Source organism: Chelon labrosus, assembly GCF_963514085.1.
Source record: "Chelon labrosus genome assembly, chromosome: 4".
Taxonomy (NCBI): domain Eukaryota; kingdom Metazoa; phylum Chordata; class Actinopteri; order Mugiliformes; family Mugilidae; genus Chelon; species Chelon labrosus.
In genome coordinates this window covers 9572236-9593982 of record NC_140340.1, presented here as the reverse complement: position 1 = coordinate 9593982, position 21747 = coordinate 9572236, and the positions used below count along the sequence as shown (strand labels likewise).

The 21747-nt window shown below is 45.0% G+C and overlaps 1 protein-coding gene across 1 annotated transcript in view; it reads left to right on the top strand.

Annotated features, from left to right (window-relative positions):
- Positions 1-288: 288 nt before the first annotated feature.
- celsr2 (cadherin, EGF LAG seven-pass G-type receptor 2) overlaps positions 289-21747 on the top strand; it is a gene marked incomplete at its 5' end in the record, with an annotated part of 65033 nt that continues 43574 nt past the window's right edge. The window contains 1 exon segment of the mRNA XM_084542675.1: positions 289-3838. Within this exon segment, the coding sequence (XP_084398801.1) occupies positions 289-3838 (3550 nt within the window).

The following is a 21747-nucleotide window of genomic DNA, read 5'->3' as shown; positions in this document are numbered from 1 at the left end:
TCATTCAGGCGGAGTTGCGCGGACGGAGCGGAGGTGTCGTCGCTGCTGCTGTTGTTGATGCCGGTGTGTGTGAGTGGTGTGTGTGCGCGCATGTGAGAGCACCTCCGACCAAGGTTACTGCGGCTTTCCCCTTCTTCAAAACCAGCCGGACTGAGCGGAGAGAAGTGCGCCCGCCGAGAGCATGGCTCTTCTGCAACAAAGGGGAAACTCGCGGGCGGAAAGTTTAGAGAAATAAGGAGCTGCGGAAATTCCCACTCGCACACCCGGCGGAACACAAACTGAGGAGCGATGCACTTCTTTAAATGGGATCTGTTGCTGATTTTCTGGTGGTGTAAAGTGTTTTCGCTGGCGGATTGCTACGTAGTTCACATCGGTGAGGATGCGGAGCCGAGGACAGTGGTGGCCGGCGTGGAGCGGGGCGCACGGTGCGCTCTGGATCAGGTACTCGCTCCTAAATTCACGGAGCGCTTCCTGGTGACTGACGCGGCGGCGGGCGTTGTGTTTGTTTCGGACTCTATAAAGTGCCCCCGGCTGCGCTCAAACCCCTTCACCGTGTACACTGTAGAGGACTGTGAGGACTCCGGCTACAGCCACCTCATCACCAGCCAGTACGACGTGCATGTCCACGGTAGGAACTGTTCAAACAAGCGTCAAAGAAGTCCTCTGTGGGACATGGAAGTCCTCAGTTTGTACAACACCCGCGGCCACCACAGCTCAGAGTGCCACCAAGCGCACTCTGCTTTATTTCCAGTCGGGGGTCTGCTGCCTGGCCCCCCTATCCGCTGCAGAGTCACCAACAGCCGTGAGTTTTACTTCTCAGAGGGGGACTTATTCGTGTCTGAGACGCTGTGCTGGAGACGGGACACTCTCCTGGAGCTGGACATGCTCTGTGATGTGCTCACAGAGGACGGACTGAATGTTAAAGTCAACCCCATCTCCATCCACTGGCGTGTGGGGCAGGGTCCCTTCAGGCAAGGTCACCTAGAGAAGCTTTTAGAAAAGGCAGCACAGTCTGATTCAGGGATTGTGAGCAGCAGCAGCAGGAGGAGGAGAAGCACCAACAGCAGCCCCCAGTTTCAGCCCCCGATGTACCAAGTGGCAGTGGCAGAGAATAAGCCAGCTGGGACTTCTGTTGTTGTTTTGAAAGCGGTGGATGTGGATGAGGGGGAGGCCGGCAGGCTGGAGTACTTCATAGAGGCTCTCTTTGACAGCCGCTCCAACAGTCTCTTTGCTGTGGACCCGGCCAGCGGAGTTGTGTCCACAACAGAGGTGCTGGACCGGGAAACAAAAGACACACATGTGTTTCGCGTGACCGCAGTTGACCATGGCACACCCCGGCGTACAGGCATGGCTACCCTCACTATCACAGTCAGGGACACTAATGACCACGACCCCGTGTTTGAGCAGCAAGACTACAAGGAGAGCATCAGGGAGAACTTAGAAGTAGGCTATGAGGTGTTAACGGTGAGGGCCACAGATGGGGACGCACCTGTTAACGGTAACATCCTCTACCACGTCCTCAACAATAACGGGTCCAATGAAGTGTTTGAGATTGATTCCAGGTCTGGTGTCATCCGCACTAAAGGCCTGGTAGACAGAGAGGAGGTTGAATCCTATATGCTGTTAGTTGAGGCAAATGACCAGGGTCGTGACCCCGGGCCCCGCAGCGCCACTGCGACTGTTCACATTGTGGTAGAGGACGACAACGATAACGCTCCTCAGTTCAGTGAGAAACGCTACGTGGTCCAGGTGCCAGAAGACATGACCCCCAACACAGAGATCCTGCAGGTCACAGCCACAGATCAGGACAGAGGGAGCAACGCTGTCGTCCACTTCAGCATCATGAGTGGAAACACCCGCGGGCAGTTTTATATCGATGCTCAGACGGGTAAAATGGACCTGGTGAGCCACCTGGATTACGAGGCGAACAAAGAATACACACTACGAATCAGAGCTCAGGACGGAGGACGGCCTCCGCTGTCTAACATCAGCGGCCTGGTCACGGTGCAGGTGATGGACGTTAATGACAATGCCCCCATTTTTGTCAGCACTCCGTTCCAGGCCACCGTGCTGGAGAACGTGCCGCTGGGTTACTCCGTCATCCACATCCAGGCTGTGGACGCAGACGCTGGAGACAACTCCAGGCTGGAGTATCGCCTCACTGAAACCACGCCAAACTTCCCCTTCACCATTAACAACAGCACGGGGTGGATTGTAGTGGCAGCTGAGCTGGACAGGGAGAGTGTGGATTTTTACAACTTTGGAGTGGAGGCCCGTGATCAGGGTTACCCTGTCATGTCATCCTCAGCCAGCATTACCATGACGATTCTAGATGTCAACGACAACAACCCAGAGTTCACTCAGAAGGCGTATTACATGCGACTGAATGAGGATGCGACCGTGGGGACCAGTGTGGTGACAGTATCAGCTGTGGATCAGGACATCAACAGTGTGGTGACGTATCAGATATCCAGTGGAAACACCCGCAACAGATTCTCCATCACGAGTCAGAGCGGAGGTGGGCTGATCACGCTGGCTCTGCCTTTAGACTACAAACTGGAGCGCCAGTACGTCCTCACCGTCACCGCCAGCGACGGAACTCGCTTCGACACCTCAAAGGTGTTTGTTAACGTCACGGATGCCAACACACACCGGCCCGTGTTTCAGAGCTCACATTACACCGTCAACATCAACGAGGACCGACCTGTGGGCACCACCGTGGTGGTAATAAGTGCCACAGACGAAGACACGGGTGAGAACGCTCGCATCACCTACTTCATGGATGACAGCATCCCTCAGTTTGACATCGACCCAGACACAGGAGCTGTCACTACAGAGATGGAGCTGGACTACGAGGACCAGGTTTCTTACACGCTTGCCATCACTGCTCGGGACAACGGCATCCCACAGAAGTCTGACACAACCTACCTGGAGATCCTGGTGAATGACGTGAACGACAACTCCCCCCGTTTCCTCAGAGACCACTACGTGGGCTCTGTGATGGAAGACGTGGCGGTCTTCACCAGTGTGGTCCAGGTGTCTGCCATCGATAGAGACTCTGGGCTCAATGGCCGCGTTTTCTACACCTTCCAGGGCGGCGAGGACGGCGATGGAGACTTCATAATTGAATCCACCTCTGGCATTGTTCGCACGCTGCGCAGATTAGACAGAGAGAACGTGCCTGTTTACAGCCTGCAGGCATTTGCTGTAGATAAAGGTATTCCTGCCCTGAAGACACCGGTTAACATTCAAGTAACAATCTTGGACGTGAACGACAACCCTCCTGTGTTTGAGAAGGATGAGTTTGACATCATGGTGGAGGAAAACAGCCCCATAGGCCTCGTGGTTGCTCATATATCAGCCACGGATCCAGACGAAGGCAGCAACGCGCAGATTATGTATCAGATAGTGGAGGGGAACATCCCAGAGGTGTTTCAGCTGGATATCTTCTCTGGAGAACTGACTGCGTTAATAGACCTGGACTATGAGCTGAGGTCTGAGTACGTTATTGTGGTCCAGGCCACCTCCGCCCCTCTGGTCAGCCGCGCCACGATCCACATCAAGCTCGTCGACAAGAACGACAACGTGCCGGTGCTCAAAAACTTCCAGATCATCTTCAACAACTACGTGACGGAGAAATCCAGCAGCTTCCCCACAGGAGTGATCGGGCGCATCCCCGCCTTCGACCCCGACGTCTCGGACCAGCTCCACTACAGCTTTGAGGTGGGAAACGAGCTGAACCTGGTGCTCCTGAACCAAAGCACGGGAGAGATCCAGCTGAGCCCGGCCCTGGATAACAACCGGCCCCTGGAGGCCTCCATGAGGATCTCTGTGTCAGGTGAGACTGTTGGATAACTCTCTAATTGCAGACTCCACCCAGTGAGTGAAAAATAGTGCAGTAACAGGAGACCAGGCTTAACTGAGCTCTACTCTGTTTCCATTAACATGTCTCTTCATTTACATTTCCGCTTCACTTCACTGGATAATGGAAGTGATGATTACTTAAGTATGTCTTTTCTTGACTTCAGTATTCCATGGTGACTTCCCTATGATAGAAATATTCATGAAGGAGGATTAATATTCACTGCAGAGCACTTGTAAGCTAGTACGTTCTAAAAAAAAAAAATCACTGAGACATATTTAAGCAGTATTCTTAGGTAATTATTTAATCTGTTTAATTATAAGGCACTTTCTAGCCTGATTTAGCTCCGTCTATTGTCAAGATTTAAATAGCTGTTTGTCTGAGCGCGTCTGCATCCTGTGGGATCCTCGCTCTAGTGAGCAGACCGATCATGCCCCATAATTGCCCGTCGCTCCCACACACAATGAAACGACCTGACTCGATTACGGTCAATTTCTATAGCTTGTTTAGAGTCTGAATGAACAGTTGATGTCCTTGAAGCATTGTGTTTTTTGACAGGCTTCGTGTTTTGTTTTGTTTTGCTGTCGACGGAAGGGCTGAAATTTAATAGCGGGCGGCGTTTGTCGGAAACGAGATCGTTGAACGCTGTAGTTTGACGGAGAGTTTAAAGCAGGGAGTGATTTAAGTGGGTCCAGGTTTGATGTGAGAAAAGAAGGCTCTTAGCTGTTCTCCTGGCTGCTGTGTGTTCCCTGCACCTTTAATTTGGCGTGCTGGCACAAATGCTCAAGAGTTTTATTTGCTGCTAAAATGTGACTGAACTTGAATTGCACCCGCAGAGAATTTGTGTTAGTGTGTCTGTGTCAGTGTGTGTGTGAGACAGAGATGGGAGAGGAGGGGGGTGGGGTGGGGTGGGGGGTGTTGTTGTTACCCTATGTTAGAGCTTATTTGACGCAGTGTGATCTGCTGTAAATCTTCCTTCTCTTTGACCTTGGCACAACCTAAGAGGAGGGAGGGAAACAAAACTGGGAACACAATAAAGAGATTGAACATCAAGGTTAAAGATACTTAATAAGAACAGGGAGGATTTAGACTGATTGAAACCTTAGGGTTTCTTTGATGCTAGTGAACGTGCAGAATCTATGACTGACAGAGTGCATTCCTGTCTAATGATGAGTTAACTCTGAGGTACTGTACTGTATGGTTAGCGTGGGTAAGTCGTTACAGTAGGTCGGAGCAGAGCTTTGCCTCTCTGGAGAACAATAGTGAGATGTCGATTGAGGGGCAGGCGCTAGAGCTCATACCAGGCTGCGGTCGGGGGCAACAGCTGTGACTCCACCGAGGACCAATTAGAGGCCGTGTCTCCCCAGCGCGTCCAGCACCTGCTGGGGTTTATGTGTCAGCACCCCTGCAGGAGACAGAGGAAGATGGAGGGGAGGCAGGAGGACGGAGGAGTGGGGGAAGGAAGGAAGGAAGGAAGGGTGGAGTTGTGGCTGTGTAATCTGGGGACATGTTGGGAAATACAGCGGTACTGTAAGAGAGAGCAGAGAAGCCATTAGAAGCATGAGCTGTTGGAGGAGGAGATGTGGTAGGAGGATGAGCTCCCTCCATAGATGCTGCTGACCCCAATTTTCAAAGGCTTCTCCCTCCAGGGACCTCCCAAGTCTTCCCATTATCTTTCTCTTCATGCTGCCGTTTAAGAGGCCTCCCCCCGGTGATGGACGATTTTTGATGGGCTCTTTTGTATGTTGTTGGACTGTGATTAACATCTTTTTGTGAGCACTCCTCTTCACTCTGAAATGGATGCGATTGTCCCAACGTGGCTAACACCTCGTTCTAAGTTTAAAGTGTTTCCTACTCAGCAGATTTGAGAAAGTGACCCCTAAATAATCCAAAGATTATGACGATCATCTTAAAGTTAATGATCCTCCTCATATTATTCACAGTAATCACAGTAATCACGATCCGGATGTCACGAATATTTGCAATACGATCTAAAATACATAATGAACTCCACTTTTTTTGGGGTCATCAGTGAAAAATCTCAAAAATTATCTTTACTAGAATAAATAAGTAGGCGTTCTGTTATTTTTTTTTTCTACTATAGTGTTGCGTAATCATCTTGCAAATATAAATGATAAGTTATTGTGCCTGAAATGCTTTTTGCTGCTCACACGACTCTTAGTTTTCTGGCCGATCTGGAGGAGTTATGAAAGCGACACAAACGCAAGTAGAACAATTTTCAACCAAAGTTCTCCACATAAAATACCTTTAGAAAGATTTAATTGTGTACTTGTTAACCACTCTCTACTTACAGACCATTGATTCAATAGAAATAATTGCTAAACATCATCTTGACCAAGAATCTGATTGATATTTGGACCAAATTAAAGTCATTCAATATTCAATTGCACAATCTCGCAATAGCGCACAGCAGCGCGGCAAATGCGTGCGCAATAAACGGGCGAAGAAATGCGCAACTGAGCGTAAACATGTTGGATTGGCAGATAAAACCTTCCCTCACCCCTCTCACATATTAATGAATAACATAAAAGCGTTACTAACATAACCTGGGAATAACCTGAGGACTGACATGTATTTCGCAGGCAGATTTATTCAGGCTGGTTCGATGTAAGCGTGGGAGCTTTGGGTCAGATAATTAACGAGAATATTACTCATTGCTATTCAAAGAGGCGCTGTAATCATTCAGAGCTGTAAGCAGATCTCTCTCACATAGTGATCTTGGCTGAGTGCACGCGCATGAATTAGTTATTACAACCATTTAATTGTGTTAGTGCCAGTAGTCACATTTACAGTCACGGCGTTGCAGCTATTGGCTATCCTGTCTCCGTGTTGAACGCGAGAAAAAGAAACTTAACACGACTTCTGGGTGCCGTGTCACTTCCCGTGTTACGAAGTGAATTCTGGTCACGCCGCGGCGCGAGAGGGAGGTTGTCATTTGTGGGATTAGATTTTGCTGCATCTGTATCCTGAGATCTGTCAGAGCGGTGTTGACATACTCGAGGGCTCATCCACTGTTCCCAGGCGAGCGTGAGCCTGCATAAATAGGTGTTTGCATACGTCGGGAGATCCCCCACCCCCCGCCTTTCTTTCATCCGTAAAGCCCCATTAAGTTTAATCATCATCCCTCCTTTTTGGAACATCTCATTATACTCGAATGTGAGGTCTGTATGTTGTGCATTTTGGAGTTTTGTCACTTTTGTACATCGATTTAATTAGTTTGACTACAAGGTGACTCCTGTTGGATCAGAACGCTGTGTGATATATACCTTGTCCTCACTTCATCAGGGCGCTTTGTCCTTTTTAATCAGATCCTGAGTCCGAGTCAATATCGTGCTCAGATGCTTACTTTGAAAACGCGAGTGCAGAAATTTTAAAATCACGCCTCAGCGACTAATCACTTCAGTTTGATTCAGCTCACATCACACTGCAGGTTGTACAGGTGCTCAGGTTACATAGTGGACAGCAGGTATTTGCTCTCTCTCTATATATATATATATAAATATATATGGCCACTGTCAGGGGAGAAGACCCCTTTAAGTTTCAAGTGTAAGTCTGAAGTGGTTGTTGATGCTACAAGGTTAAACTACTCCTCCGTGTGAGCCAAACCCTCTGGCATTCAGCCCAGCTTAGTGGGGCAGACCGCAAATGTGCGCATACAAGTCAAGTTTTCCCTTTTCTCAAAAGACTCTTTAGAACTTTTTGTGAGTTAAAACATTTAGATGCTTTGTTAGAAAATGATCAGTTGGAATATTTCGTGGCTGGACGTGTTTTTAAAGCGGTTGCCCTCGCATAAGATAAAGCTACGGGGCTGGAATTTTAATGACAGAGACTCTGTGCTCCATCACAAACTATATAAGTAAGAGCCAAGACTTTCACGGCCCAGCGTAATTTCATTAGATTCTATTAAACCTTTAAAGCTGTCTGCGGAGGGACTTTCTCAGGGTGTTGTCTTCGGTAACACAAGCCCATCAGCCGCTTGATTCAAAGTCTCAGCTTGCAGCGCTCGCCCGGTGTTTTGTGCGACTGGAGTCATCCGCTCCTTTCATTCATTCCCTGGACGGCGTTAGTCACACTCGCAGGCTTGCGTGGAATGTTTGTAGCAGTGTTTCTCTTCTTTTTTTATCCCTTTAACGTCACCTATCACCTTGATCCTGTTTCTCTTTCCCTCTTTTTGTTTGCCTGTCACCATTCCCCATTTTTCTCCTATCTGCCCGGGTCTATGGCTCTAACCCCTGCAACCTCCGCTGTTCCCTCCCATCATTTCGAGCTCCTTCACCCTCCCCTCTTTATCCCCATTCTCCCCCTCCTCTCCCTGTCTCTCCCTCCTTTGACTGCCCCCCCCCCCCTTCCCATGTGAAAGGAAGAATGCCTAAGAGAAATGCTTTGTTAAGCACCCAGTTGTCATGGTGAACGCAGCAATGCCTGAGAAATTCCTTGTGGGTGGGGACGAGGGGTAAGGCCTCTTTTGTGGAGCGAAGATGGGGGGGAGGGGAGGGGAGGCACAAAAAGTTCTAAAGAGCAACTGTCCCCCTCTCCCTCTTTCCAGTGAAGCATGTAAGGCCTTCTGTGGACCTGTAATGCTCCGGGACACACCGACCTGTCCCGCCGCCTGCTTTCACTCTGAAAGCATTTCTACAGGACGTGCAGAAAGTCAGCCGACACCTGTCTGCGCGTCTAAAGTTTCCATCTGTGTTTTTGAAGGATAAACTCCAGTCTAGCGTGTGACAGACTTCAGAGAGGCCCTCTGTTTGGAAAGCACCGGAGAGTTTAAAGCACACGGTGACATGATAGTGTCGACTTAAAGCTCTTTGATTCGTGACACAGATGCGCTCAGAGGGTATCAGATTTACCGCTGCCGGCATGTTTTTCTGCAGCAGAACATCCTCCCGCGGGCCTCTCTGCTCCACGCTCGGCTGCACTGATGGTCCGGCAAAGCTGAGGTGGGGCGAAGGTGCGGGTGGAAGGAGGAGGGAGGAGGGCGGAGGGTGACATCATCTATGCTTTAGGAGGGGAAATCATGTTTGGGATTAGGGCCTGCGCATCGCTGGGGTGAGGCCTTGTGCTGCTTGCATATATCTAAGCGTTGTCCTGCATTGTCCTCTCTGTCCCGACAGACAATGGGAGAGGGCTCTGTCTGGAGTCGTCCCCCCTGTGTCTTTGTGTCCGCTTTCTTTGCCCCGGTGCTGTTGTCCTCAGTAGCACCTCGCCAGAACTGCTACTCCTCCATGTATTACCCTACTCACTGTACAGTCTGACACAAGCGAATTACTCATTTGGCACCAAAGGAAAGAAAAAAAAAAACATTTATTCCCAGCCAGACGTACTTATCGCTAGAGGCTACTTGGAAAGATTGTTGCTGAAGTAGCAGGACTAATTATGATTTGATTACAAAAAGAAAAATGGCCACATCTTGAGACGCCTGAAACAATAGGCGCTGCAGTTACAGAGTACAGGGATTGATGGAGTTAAGATTAATAAATAGACGTTTGAAATGGCCAAATGTAATGGAACTAGCTCAAATTAGTGGTTGTAAGTAATCTTAAATGAATGGATAGCTCAAACGTCCAGCATCAACCACTTTGGTCTTTAAATGAAATCTTGATCAAACTAAGCAATTAAATACTTGTATAACATCCCCTTTTACATACTATAAAAAACATATATCTTTAAAAAAGGCAAAATAAGGTCTGGAAAAACTTTCAAAATACACAAAGCGCCGTCTTGAAAACCATACCAGAGCTCCACTCGAGTACAGAAACCCTCACAAGTAAACACACTTCTCACACTGTGAACGTGACAATTTGCGTTTATCTAACAGGCCGTTACCTTTACGCTACATTGCGCTCCTTGAGTATCGAACCAGGAGGAGATTTCACAGCGACCTGGTTTCATATGCTTCAGCTCTGCGGCTCAACCTGTCACCATTAGGCTGTCAGACACGGGGGTAAGAGGTGTGACCCGTAGAGGTGGCGAACCCCCCCTCGAGTGCAGGAGTTTCAGACGCGTCGTCGCTGTCTAATTTATACCGACAGCGACAGGAGAGCGTTGAGCGAACTAAACAGATGGTTTCCTCGTGATTTACGGCGCGACTGTGCTTTTTCTGTTCGGTGGAAATTAATAAATTGAGTGACTGTGCTCCATTTCCTTGTCGGCTTTCCAACTTCCACATATAACCAGCCAGTGACGGTGTAAGGATAAGTTAATAAAAGAGCCTTTATGTTTTTTTGTTTTTGTTTAAGCAGTGCTATCAAACTTGGAATATGACTGTGAGCTGTTGACTGCTCTCTTTTATGGTGTCTGAATGAATGACAGAGTCGTTATTGTGCTGCAAGATGTTCAGTATCCAATATCTATCAAACGACGAGTGGTGTGTTTGAGTAACGGCCTCATGCTTGGTCACGTCCCTGCATGTTAATGTCTCTTTACTATTGCGCTGACAGTGGTTTTCCTTTGATATGCTAATGCTCAGATTGCAAGAGCTCAGATCCTTTTCTGCGTCTCTAAAGCGGCTGCTCTATAGAGGAAGAATCCGCGGAATGTCCTCTTGTTGTTTTCAGATACAGCAGAAAAGTGTCATCAGGGGATGCTGTGGCAGGGTCGGCAAATGAGTACGAATGGCCTCTCTCTCCCTCTCTAGCGTAGTCAGCTTTCCTCCCGAATAGAGAAATCAGGAGAGGGATTGTGGATTTGCTCTGGCTGCTCTGGATTGAAATCCTTGGGTTGACATTGAGCTACACAAGCAGTTTTCATTATTGACTTCACAGGCGCTGCAGGAATTAGGTGTTTTTGTGTTGTGGTAATCATTGCAGCTGATCTTTGTTCTTCTTCTATTGAAGCTTAATTGCTCTGCAGTGGAAAATAAGAAAAAAAATGTTTTTAAAAACGAGGTCGGACGCCTTTGTATATTTATTTAACCTATATTCTTCAATGAAACAAAGAAATACACAAATAAATCCACACAGTTGCACGTTGTGAAAGTGATGATGCTCGCAGTAATTTGCGTCGCTGGATGTAACGGCCTTAAACGTTGCTCAGATACAGATAACAGTAAATCTGCTGCGTAGGAGTTTGAGCATGCTGTCCGTTCCCTCCTCTCGGAGTGAGAGTTGAAAGTGTTTTTTTTTTTTTCTGTTAAACACGGGCTGTTGGTGTTCAGACGTGTTTAGTTTTTCCACTCCAGTGCAGTTCTCAGTCTGGAGGAGGTGACGAGCTTTATCCCAAATCAAACGCAAATCTGCTTCAGTCTGCTGTCGCCGCCGTTGTTCAAGAATGTTTTCGGTGATTAGAGAAGCTGAAACGTTGTCTCAGCTCTCGGCGTGTGTTCTTCTGTCCAGACTACAAATGTCTCAAATATCTTGACTCCTGAGGCAGGAAATACAAACTGTCTTTAAACTAGATGACACCTGATGGTATCACACTATGGTTAAATATATGTTGTTCAGTTTTGTACCTTTGTTGCTGTTAATCGTCAAAAAACGTCTGCTCTATGTTTGACCATTATCTACTAGGTGCATCGACGTGTCTCCACTTCCTTCCATTGGCCACACTGATGGTAGTCTACTCTCACAGCCCTATGGGACTCGTTCACTGAGCAGTTGTCAATGGCAACTGTCAATCATTATGATGTCACATCTTGTTTTTATCGCGTCAGATAACAAAAACAAAACTTTTCAGATAAATGGAATCTTGAACATACATCATAAAATGACTAACAAATACATCCGCTAACATGGAGGAGGCGGAGCTTATGACCTATACTGCAGCCAGCCACCAGGGGGAGCTCCTCATGCTTTAGCGTCACTTTTGAGGAGCTGTCATGGCGCCCCCTTTTTTTTTTTTTTTACAGTCTACGAGTAGGTCGGACCTTATATGGTCTACTATAGTAGGAGATGCGTGTTGGATTTCAGTAGAGGAAATGACTCTCCATAGCAGCAGGAGGCAGTAGTCTGTGTTTATCATGCAAAATGGGAAATCACAAAAGGTAGCGCTATCTGAGCCCAGAGGCCAGCCCAACTCCTCCGCCCACAAAATTGTTGCAGCAGAAAGTTGGTCTGGAACTGCTCCATTGGGAGCTGATTATGCGCCAGCAAAGATTTGCTGGGTCAGTCAAATTGTTTGGGCGGGTTTTATGCCGTGACAGACGAGTGACAGCAACACTTGGTTGTAAGACTATTCAATTGTGTGCAGATTTATTTCTCTGTCTAAATAATGTGTTACCAGATTCAGATGGTAGTTTTTTTGGGTTTTTTTTAGTTCGGCATTGAGTTTTTTTCAATTAATTTACTCTGAGTTGATGAGATATCACTTTTAATTTGTCTTAAAAACAACATGTGTTTGACTTTACAACTAAATACATGACAGTAGTTTCAATAAATGGCACCAAGTTAGCCTGGGTGTTCCCATACTGCTTTGCGCGCGATTTCATTCTCGCTGCAAAAGCAGTCTGGAAACCATCGCCCATATTTTCGCCTGAGATAGGGAACCAATCACAGAACGGCGTTGAAAGACTTCATTGCCAAGACGGATGTGTTTGCTCTGCTACCAACAGGCTTTGGCCTGTTTTGGCTATGAATCGCGCGCAAGGCGGCATGGGAATTACCAGGCGCATTTGATAGACATTCGTAGCGCCCAATAAACGGCTCTAGGCATTTGTAAAACCACGCCTCAAATACGAGAAAATAAACACGTAGTTTCCAGACCAGCATCTCATTGAGATGTGCAGTCGCGTCAGCCAGGCTAGCACCAAGTAGTTATCTTAAGAGCTTCGAGGTAACCATCTGGTGGCGCTAATTCTCCCGCCAGGTGCCATTAAACCAAAGAAGAGGAAGGTAACGAGATGACGTAATTAAAAAAGCATCAGTCAAACCTCAGAAGGTGGAAAACTATGGGGGGAAATAATGGGAATGTGGCCTTCTATTAGTTTTAACCAGCTATTTTTAAGCAGGTGGATGAAAACTGGTTATGCAAAATTAGCACTGTTTCAAGTGATTATGTAATGACTGTGATTTCTGGGGGACTTGACCCCTGGCTTGGTAACGCCTTGGCTGTGGCCCTGTGCAGCCGCGCTGTGCTGATTGAGCTCCTTGCTGAGACCCTTGATTTCTGATTGCTAGATGTTGATGTGAGGTTGGAATCCTGGCAGGAGTCGTTAAGACTATTTAATGCAGAGGGGGAGTGGTGGTGGTGGTGTGGGTGGGTGGGTGGGGGAGTGTCAGCCTCAGCCGTTGCTTGTCTAGTGGGGGGTCAGGAAGGGGTGTGGGGGTGCAGGGGTAATGGGATGAAAAAGCAATCCCCTCCCTTTGCAATGCATAGCTTCCACCCCCCAACCAGTCATCAGCCTCTATTCAGTCAGCAGTTGAGTGTGCTTCACCTTTCAGCCCTGCTTAATTCAAACGGGCTGCTCCGCCGCCACATTTTACTGCATCCCTTTTGATCACCAGAACCCGAGACTCCCGCTTCTAAATTAAATGGACACCAAACCAAGTGCTCTTAGCTTTAATGAAGGAGACACCGGATAAGCTTGATCTAATGGACGATTGAACCACACACTGTAGCTCTTCATGATAAACTTCTGTGGACTCGGTTTTAACCCACATCAGCACTCATTAGGATGGATTTTTTTCTTTCCTCTTCGCTGGAAGGTTAATTGAACCTCAACTTGCTGACTGGTATGAAGGTGGGGATTAAGTCTGTTGTCCTGCTGGGTGAATTCTGCTCCTGTGTGTCTGCACAAACCAAATTATGACATTCATTCCCACGAAACCACAATCACAAGGACCTAAAAATGGCTTGGTTTGCATTAAATTTATTATATTTTGTCATTTTTACCAGTTCCCCTCCTTGGAAACAGCCTGTGTTTCACAAACAAATACACAAGCTGCAGTTTGTAGCAGCAGCTGTGTCTCCAGCTGTCTTCAGTAGTTTTAACCTTCTTTGGGCCTCTTTGCCTCCTTGGCCACGTTTGATTTGCAGTTGAGTGAACTCCGTGTTGAAAGGTCTCAGCACCTGTAAGGTTTAGTCTCAAACTGGCCATAAACACGTCAAAGTAGAGAACACAACAGAGCTGCTGAAAGAATAAACCAGGGAAATGTAATAAATTAGGCATGGCCACAAAGACAGAATCAGCAGCAGAGACTAAATAATTATTGTATGTGAATGCAGGCAGCTCCGCACAGAGTATTTAATTCGATTTAAATTAAACTGTGTCCTGTTTAAGGCCCCAGAGGGCCTATAGCTTATGCCTCTGTGGTTTGTTTAATTGATTGAGTGGTAACGGTGTGTTGTCTCTTTGTGACCTTGTGTGGACTCAACTGTGTGGTCTTGGTGTTTCTACTGCTAAAACATAGTAGAGAAGTCTGGCAGAACAGCTGTAAAACATAGTCCTTTTTCCTTATACTTCAATTCAGTTTTATTTGTGCAATGCCAGTAACAAAATGATCAGGACCCAGAGCCTGGACCCCCCTCCCCCCGAGCAAGCTCTAATGAGCAAAGAAAAAGTATTCCCTTTTTAACAGGAATAAACCTTGAGTAGGACCCAGCTCATATGAAGGGACCCATCTGCTTGGGGAGGGCCATGTAATGGGACAAAACACAAAAGGGGGGGGGGGGAGAAAGGAGGAGAGGAGGAGAAGAAAGAACCAGAAATGAACAGATGAACTCATACATGCAGCAAACAGTAAATACAGAACACTAAGAAGATGCATGATAGTAGGTGATGCATGATACCCGGGAGTTTGATAATGGATAAAACAGAGGCAGCAATATTAATTATACAACAGCTTAGTGGGTATAAAGTGTTTTCATAAAGATAGTGGTATAAGGATAAACAGGAGCACAGAGGCAGAACACTATGTTGGTGATGATGGTAGTTACATAACAGATGGTAAAGTAAGAAGTCTCATAAGTAGATTGTGAAATTAGGCTTAACTGATGTGGATAAATGTATGCAGTGCATGTCCATTGGGGTCAGGACAACAGGCAGCTCTACAGATTAGAAACATGTGACTTTATAGATCAGAAACAGGCAGCTCTAAAACTTAACCAATCAGAAACAGGCAGCTCAACAGATCAGAAACATGTAACTTAATAAATCAGAAACATGCAGCTCTACATATCAGAAACATGTAACTTAACTGATCAGAAACATGCAGCTCTACAGATCAGAAACATGTAACTTAACTGATCAGAAACATGCAGCCCTACAGATCAGGAACATGTAATTTAACCGATCAGAAACATGTAACTTAACTTATCAGAAACATGCAACTAAACCGATCAGAAACAAGCAGCTCTACTGATCAGAAACATGTAACTTAATGAATCAGAAACATGCAGCTCTACATATCAGAAACATATAACTTAACAGATCAGAAAGAGACAGCTTTACAGATCAGAAACATGTAACTTAACTGATTAGAAACATGTAACTAAATAGATCAGAAACATGTGGCTCAACATATCAGAAACGAGATGCTCTAAAAATCAGAAACAAGTAACCGATCAGAAACAGGCAGCTCTACAGATCAGCATGCATGTCAACAGATCCACTAGCAGCAGTTTTAGACCTTTTATATATTACAAGCATATGACAAGGAAAGTCTTCCTAAAGTGGTGGATGAATGGGTCAAAAACACAATTTTCACCCAGGTGATGTGGGTTTATGTGTTGTGTAAAACCAAAAGTGAAGGTTTAGTTAGAATAGAATAGATCAATAATGAATAAATCTATAGATGCTTGTGATCGATTATGATTATGATGTCTAACTAGCAGTTATACTTGGAGCAGTTTTAAAGTTTAAATCTTTGATAGATTCAACCCCAGATCTCACTGTTTAATTTTGAACAAACAGCCAAACACACTGTTACACTCTGCATACTCATTTTCAAATCATAAACTCATTAAAATCTTGTAAGTTTGCGTATCAGCTCACTGGTTGGTTCTTTACAGTTGTGAACTGCAAAGATATTCACAGGCCCTATTCCTCCAAAGTAATTTTTAATTTATGATCTCCCTATTGATCTTGGAAATGGGACCCCGGCTTTGCGCTCTTTGATGTACTGAGTACTCCGTGTGTGCTGCACATACTGTAGTGTGCTGATGCTGAACAACTGAGACCGGCTCTGCTCAACCTCATTACCTTCTTACCCGGAGGTTTCCCCCGACATGACACACTTCTGCGGAGAAACTCACAGCCTCCTCTGAGGCGGGATCAGCCGCTGCAGATCACAGATTAAACGTGCTTGTGTTTTATAGAGCCGTTTTTCATGTGCTACCATTAGACGCGTGATGAATGGTGGTTTGAGAGAGCTGTTTGAGTGCGATTATTTATCGGCTCTCCACTGTCACGATGATGAATGGTATTTTTCTAATAGGTCTAATGTGGTCCCTCTCCCCACAGTAACTAGGAGGTGTTTCCATTGCCTCAGTGTTTAACCTGCACATTAAGAGGCGGAGCAGCCAGATCTGAGGCCTTCTGTTTGTGAACAACGGCACCTCTGAAGTGCATTTAGAGCAAGACAATTAGTAACACCAACACCTACCTCAATGCCATGTGAATATCGTCAATATTTCTGCCCTCTGAAGTTTTAAGATGACATTAGGAAACTTTTTTTCCTAAAGTTTGCCGTTTGTTCATTAACTAAATATGGCATCTGAGTGATTTAAACACCTGTAAACAGAAAGGATTATTTTATATTTTTGCAGACTTGTTAACAGTTTAATCACGGGATTATTTGAAATGTTGTATTTCGCATTTTATGTTTCCGCAGTTATGCTAGCAGTTCTCTGAGGCTGTGCTGGTGGTATTTTGAATTGGCATCAGTATTAGCACAGTGACAATGCTAACAGGATGATGTTGAACTATATGCAAACATTTGCCTTTAGGGCTTCCAAGCGGTGGTGTAAAGTCTGCGTAGGGAGGAGGCCATGGTGGATGAATGGGTCAAACATTCACTCAGGAGACTGGGGTTTATATGGCATGTGTTAAAGCAGAAGTTATTATTTGTAGGCTGCCTCTAACCAAAGCTATGGGGTTTGGTTACTTTCACATGTGCTAAGAAGATCTGTACTGATGAGACTGATGGAGATATTAGTTGTTTTTTTAAAAAAGTATTTAGTTAGAAGCCAAAGTATTAGACTTTTCTCTTTTTTTCCCCCTGACAATGCCACTAAATGAAAAGTCAAGGGGGTTACAGCAGTTATTAAAATTCAGCCTGAGGCGGACATGAATGCCTGGACAAAAGTGGATGGTTATCTACCCAATACTGTCTAGACGTTTCATTCAAAACCACAAGTGGAGCTTGAGAAAAAGTCCAGGAAACCACAGATGTGTGCACTAAATTTAATAACAATACATATTCAGAAATGTGGTGTACCAATATGTGTAAGAAACAATGAACTGTGCAGCCCCGTAGTCTGTTGTCTTTCTAACTTTCATTTTGTGGCATCACCACATCCAAAATGTTCTATGTCAAATACTTTGGATTATGACTAAATATTTTCTTGTGAAAGTTGTGTATTTTAACACAAATCATGACTTTTACACAAGACATAAATCTTTCAGTCTCCTGTGTTTGACCCATTCATGTAGCATGGGTGTTAACTGTTAGCTTTGACGTAAATAAGGTTTAAATAAACTGTTGAATTCATGGTGTTCTGTGTAGGCTGAGACACTTAGTGGCTTTGTTCCAATTCATGCGCTGCTTTCTTTAACCAATGTACAGTTGTTTAGACCTAAAATAAAAATAAAATAAAATATAAGTAAAAATCTAGTAAAATAAAATAAAAATAAAATATAGCTAAAAATCTAGTAAAATAAAATAAAAATAAAATATAACTAAAAATCTAGTAAAATAAAATAAAAATAAAGTATAGCTAAAAATCTAGTAAAATAAAATAAAAATAAAATATAACTCAAAATCTAGTAAAAAATAAAATAAAATGAAATAAAATCTAAGTAAAAATCAAGTAAAATAAAATAAAATAATATATAAGTAAAAGTGTACAAAATTTGCATATGAACAAATGTTTTCAGAAGTCATAAACATTACATTAAATAGGTAAAGTGCACAAATCCTAGTCGGGAGGCCAGACTTAAACTCCAGTGTTACTGCACTATATTAGTCTTTAGAGTCACAAATAATGACTGAGGACATTTGTCAATCATCTTGAAGTGAGGCATGACGTCTTAACTACTTTCTGAGTCCACTGAGTGCCACGTCCTGGTTTTAGTTAATGAGAAGTGCTTTAATGCATTGGATTTGGTCTCTGTGCAGCCGGCAGCAGGAACCTGCACCGATGCCGCAGTAAATCCTCCGTGGACCGTCTCGTCTTTGGAGGAGGTGCACGTTTAGCCCACTGACCTTCAGTCCTCGGAGGGTCACATCTGTTAGCGAGGCAGATGATGTGTCCACCTTTTCGCTGTTTGTGAGCAGGCTTGCAGTATTTAAAGCCGTTTCCCCACCTCATTGACATTTATTCTTCCCAAATAAAATCTGTAAACGTCAAGTGAAGAGAAAGGAAGAAAAAGAAAGATAAACGGCGCAGGGGGAGCTCAGAGGCAGAGGGCCGGGGTTTGTGTCATGCTGCTCGGTGATGTCTCTGTCCGCAGTGATTTGGTCACACAGCCTTTCTGATCTTTATCCACCGTGACTTTGTTGACATTTTCTGGGATTCAGCTGGGAGATGTGATGGTAACTTTGGGGTCTAATTAGGCCGGTCTCACACATTTGTTCTGTCTCTTTGCCTCGGCCTCTCTCCCGGCAGTTTAGTATTCCAGCTACCAAGGCTCAGAGTGGGCTTCAAAGGCAATCCATACATCTTATTTGAGTACATGCTTCTTCCTCGCAATCGCTCCATGCTAAAGGCTCTTTGTGTTCCTCCAACAGTATGTCAGTGGAGCATTTGTTGTTCATATTTCCCTCGACAGTTGAAACTGGGCTTCGTTAATATTTCAGAGCTATACATCCGCCTTCTGCAGGCTCCTGGCTGATAATTTACGTTCTCTGTGTGGAGGCCTCGACCGACAGTCAAACAAGGTTCTTCTGTGTAAATCATAATGAGCCGACTTGTTTACATGCATCACTTTATTAGAAGTCTTGTAGGATGTTTTGGCTCTGAGGATGATGAGCCAGATTTTATATTAAAAGTGAAATAACCCTCAGAATATTTTGTTTACATGCTGAATGATTCAGGTTTAGAGTGCTTCTGCTGTCAGGTGAAAACTGTGGATCTATAAAACATAAAAACACTCCTTTACTTCTTAAGTTGTATTTAACTATCTTTTTATTCTGCGGTGACTATACCGCCGCTGTGACCGTGTCCTCTCTCCGCTCTGCTTGTATTGACGTATGGATCAGCCTCACACACATACACACTCACACAAAAACACACACACACAATGCCGTACACAACCTTGGCAATCCTGCAGCCACAGTGTGTGTGTTTAATCGTTTCCCTGGCGCCACTTCCTAGCTGAGAGCATTCCTGGCACCCAGAGGCCCAGAGGGGGCCGAGCTGTGGGTTGAAAGCAGTGTCACACTTCAGAGCTGGCACCTCGTCTCGTTACCAACTAAGCATCGCTCTTCTCCTCCTTTTTGGCCCAAAAATGCCCCCGCTTACCTTATCCTTCCATGGAGAATGACCTCTTTGAAGGATGGTCTGGTTCCTTTCAGAGGAGATTCTCCTCGCGCTCAGTTTCCCAGCGCTGCGTCTACCTCTGGGTCTCTGCCCGAGCCCCCCATCCAAGAATGTGAATTGGCAGAGGACATAATTAAGGCGATGTCTGTCCTTACACATGGCCTAACCTTTAAGAGCCCCTTTTCACTGAGAGCTGTGTTTTTCTGGCTAACGTTGCTTCATAGTATCAGGTATTATATCGCTTGAATAGATGACAAGAAAATGGGTAGAAACGTTTTATTGTAACCATTACGGGGTCATTATGGTCACTGTTTTTATTATTATTATTATTGTTATTCACTAAAATGAAACCAATGGTTCCCTAAATTCTCTTGATCCAGACTCACCGATGGATTTTTTGACTGTCAGGTGAAAAATTTTAAATTTTAATATTTCAATTTGGGCTCTGGGAAAAGTTGTTAAAGATTAGATGAATAAATTAAAGTAGAAAATAATCATTTAGAAATGACTGGCCCTAAATACAACAAAACCAAATGTTTTTAATCACATTTAGGGTTGTAAATAGTGCTAAAATTATTTATATGTGTTCATCGATATTCTTTTTCATTATCAGTTACACATTTAAAACATCTGCAGGGAAAGTGGTTAACGTTTCCTCTTGTTAACGTTCTTTTGCATCTTTGTTTTTGATCGTTCATCAGACAAAACGATCGGTTTGAAGACATTTCACTTTATAATCCCTTGAAATTGTGCATCATCATGGAATATGGCCCCCGTCCTGTGAACTTATCCACCAAAATGAGCTCAGAAGAAGTTTTAAAAAAAAAAAACAAGTACGAAGACTAAAAATAACGGAGCAGGTGAACCGTTATCCTGTGACCACTCCTGTTTGCCTTGTAGAGCGTTTCCAGCCACCAGGTCTGGAAGTGCTGCCTTAAGCGATTAAAGAGTAGATCAAGAAAATGAGAGGGTAAAAAACAGTCATTAGCTGCAGCTGTAATTTAGAATTTGTCTTTCTCTGAGAAAGCACAAAGCCTCCTCTGCCTTTGTGTTCTCACCTCTTATATGCAAGTGTTTCCTTGTGTACCCAGGTGTGTGTGTGTTTCGGTGTGTGTGTTTACAGTAAAGTGTGAATTAGAGGAGCGACCCCGCTTGTGTCTCTCCTTTGATTTTCCTGCACTTCCTCTGCTAAGGCCCGGTATTATTACTGTGCTGGAAGCACTTGACTGAAAGCTGAAGGATTAAAGCCGTGTCAAACATGCTTCTCCGTCTCACTTCCTCTATGCCCCCCTCCCCATACACACACACACACACACACACATTTACCCCCTCCTCCTTAGTCTCCTCCCTCCCCTTGGCACTCTGTGTTTAAACTTGCCCGGTGCCAAAACAGGGATCTGCTAACTTTGGGCAACGCTGTTTGTGTGAGTGCTGCTCACAGGTTCTGCTCTCTGGCCGGCGTCCAAGCGCCCCAAACAAAGCGCCCCATTGATTATTTTGGAGGGAGAGGCCGCCGCTTGTTTTCATGACACATTTGATTTGATTAAGCCTATTTTGTGTTTGCTCCGGAGGCTACAGAAACCTGCAGGCCTGGGAGATGGGACAAAATGATGGCGACCTCTCACCGTGACCTTTTACAGCGAGAATCTGTCAGTTTTAAGCGACACAAAGATGTAAGCTTCCTGTTGAAAAACAAATTTGAGGTTTATTCTCAAATTATCGTAGCCGCTGTTCAGCAAAAAACACGAACACCAGACAAGTGAGCTTTGCCGTAACAGTAAATTAGTTTTTCTGAAGCTTAAAATGAAATAAAGGTGGACACGCTATCTGGCCTACTGTCATTGTTGTAAGGTTTTAATAGTGGTGTTGATAGTCAGTTCAGTTTAAAATGTCTTTTGTCAGGGTTATTTCTGGGATAAGGAAAGGTAATTGGATTTAAAGTAGTAGTAGCAGTAAGCCTGTTAAACCTAGATGCTTTACTGTCTATATTGAGAATTCGTATGGGGTCGAAGATAAAATTAAGTGAGAGATTAGATAATGACTACAGGGCCAATTTTTCCATCTTGCCACGGAGCAGAAAGCTGAATGATCCAGGTTAAAGTTGCACGTCTGTCCCGGACTCTCTCCTTCGATGGGATTTAGAGCCGCGGTGAAGCTGCAGCAGACAAACATCCCCTAGGTTCTGTGCTTGTTAGCAGCATACTGGACTTCACCGTGTGTGTGTGTGC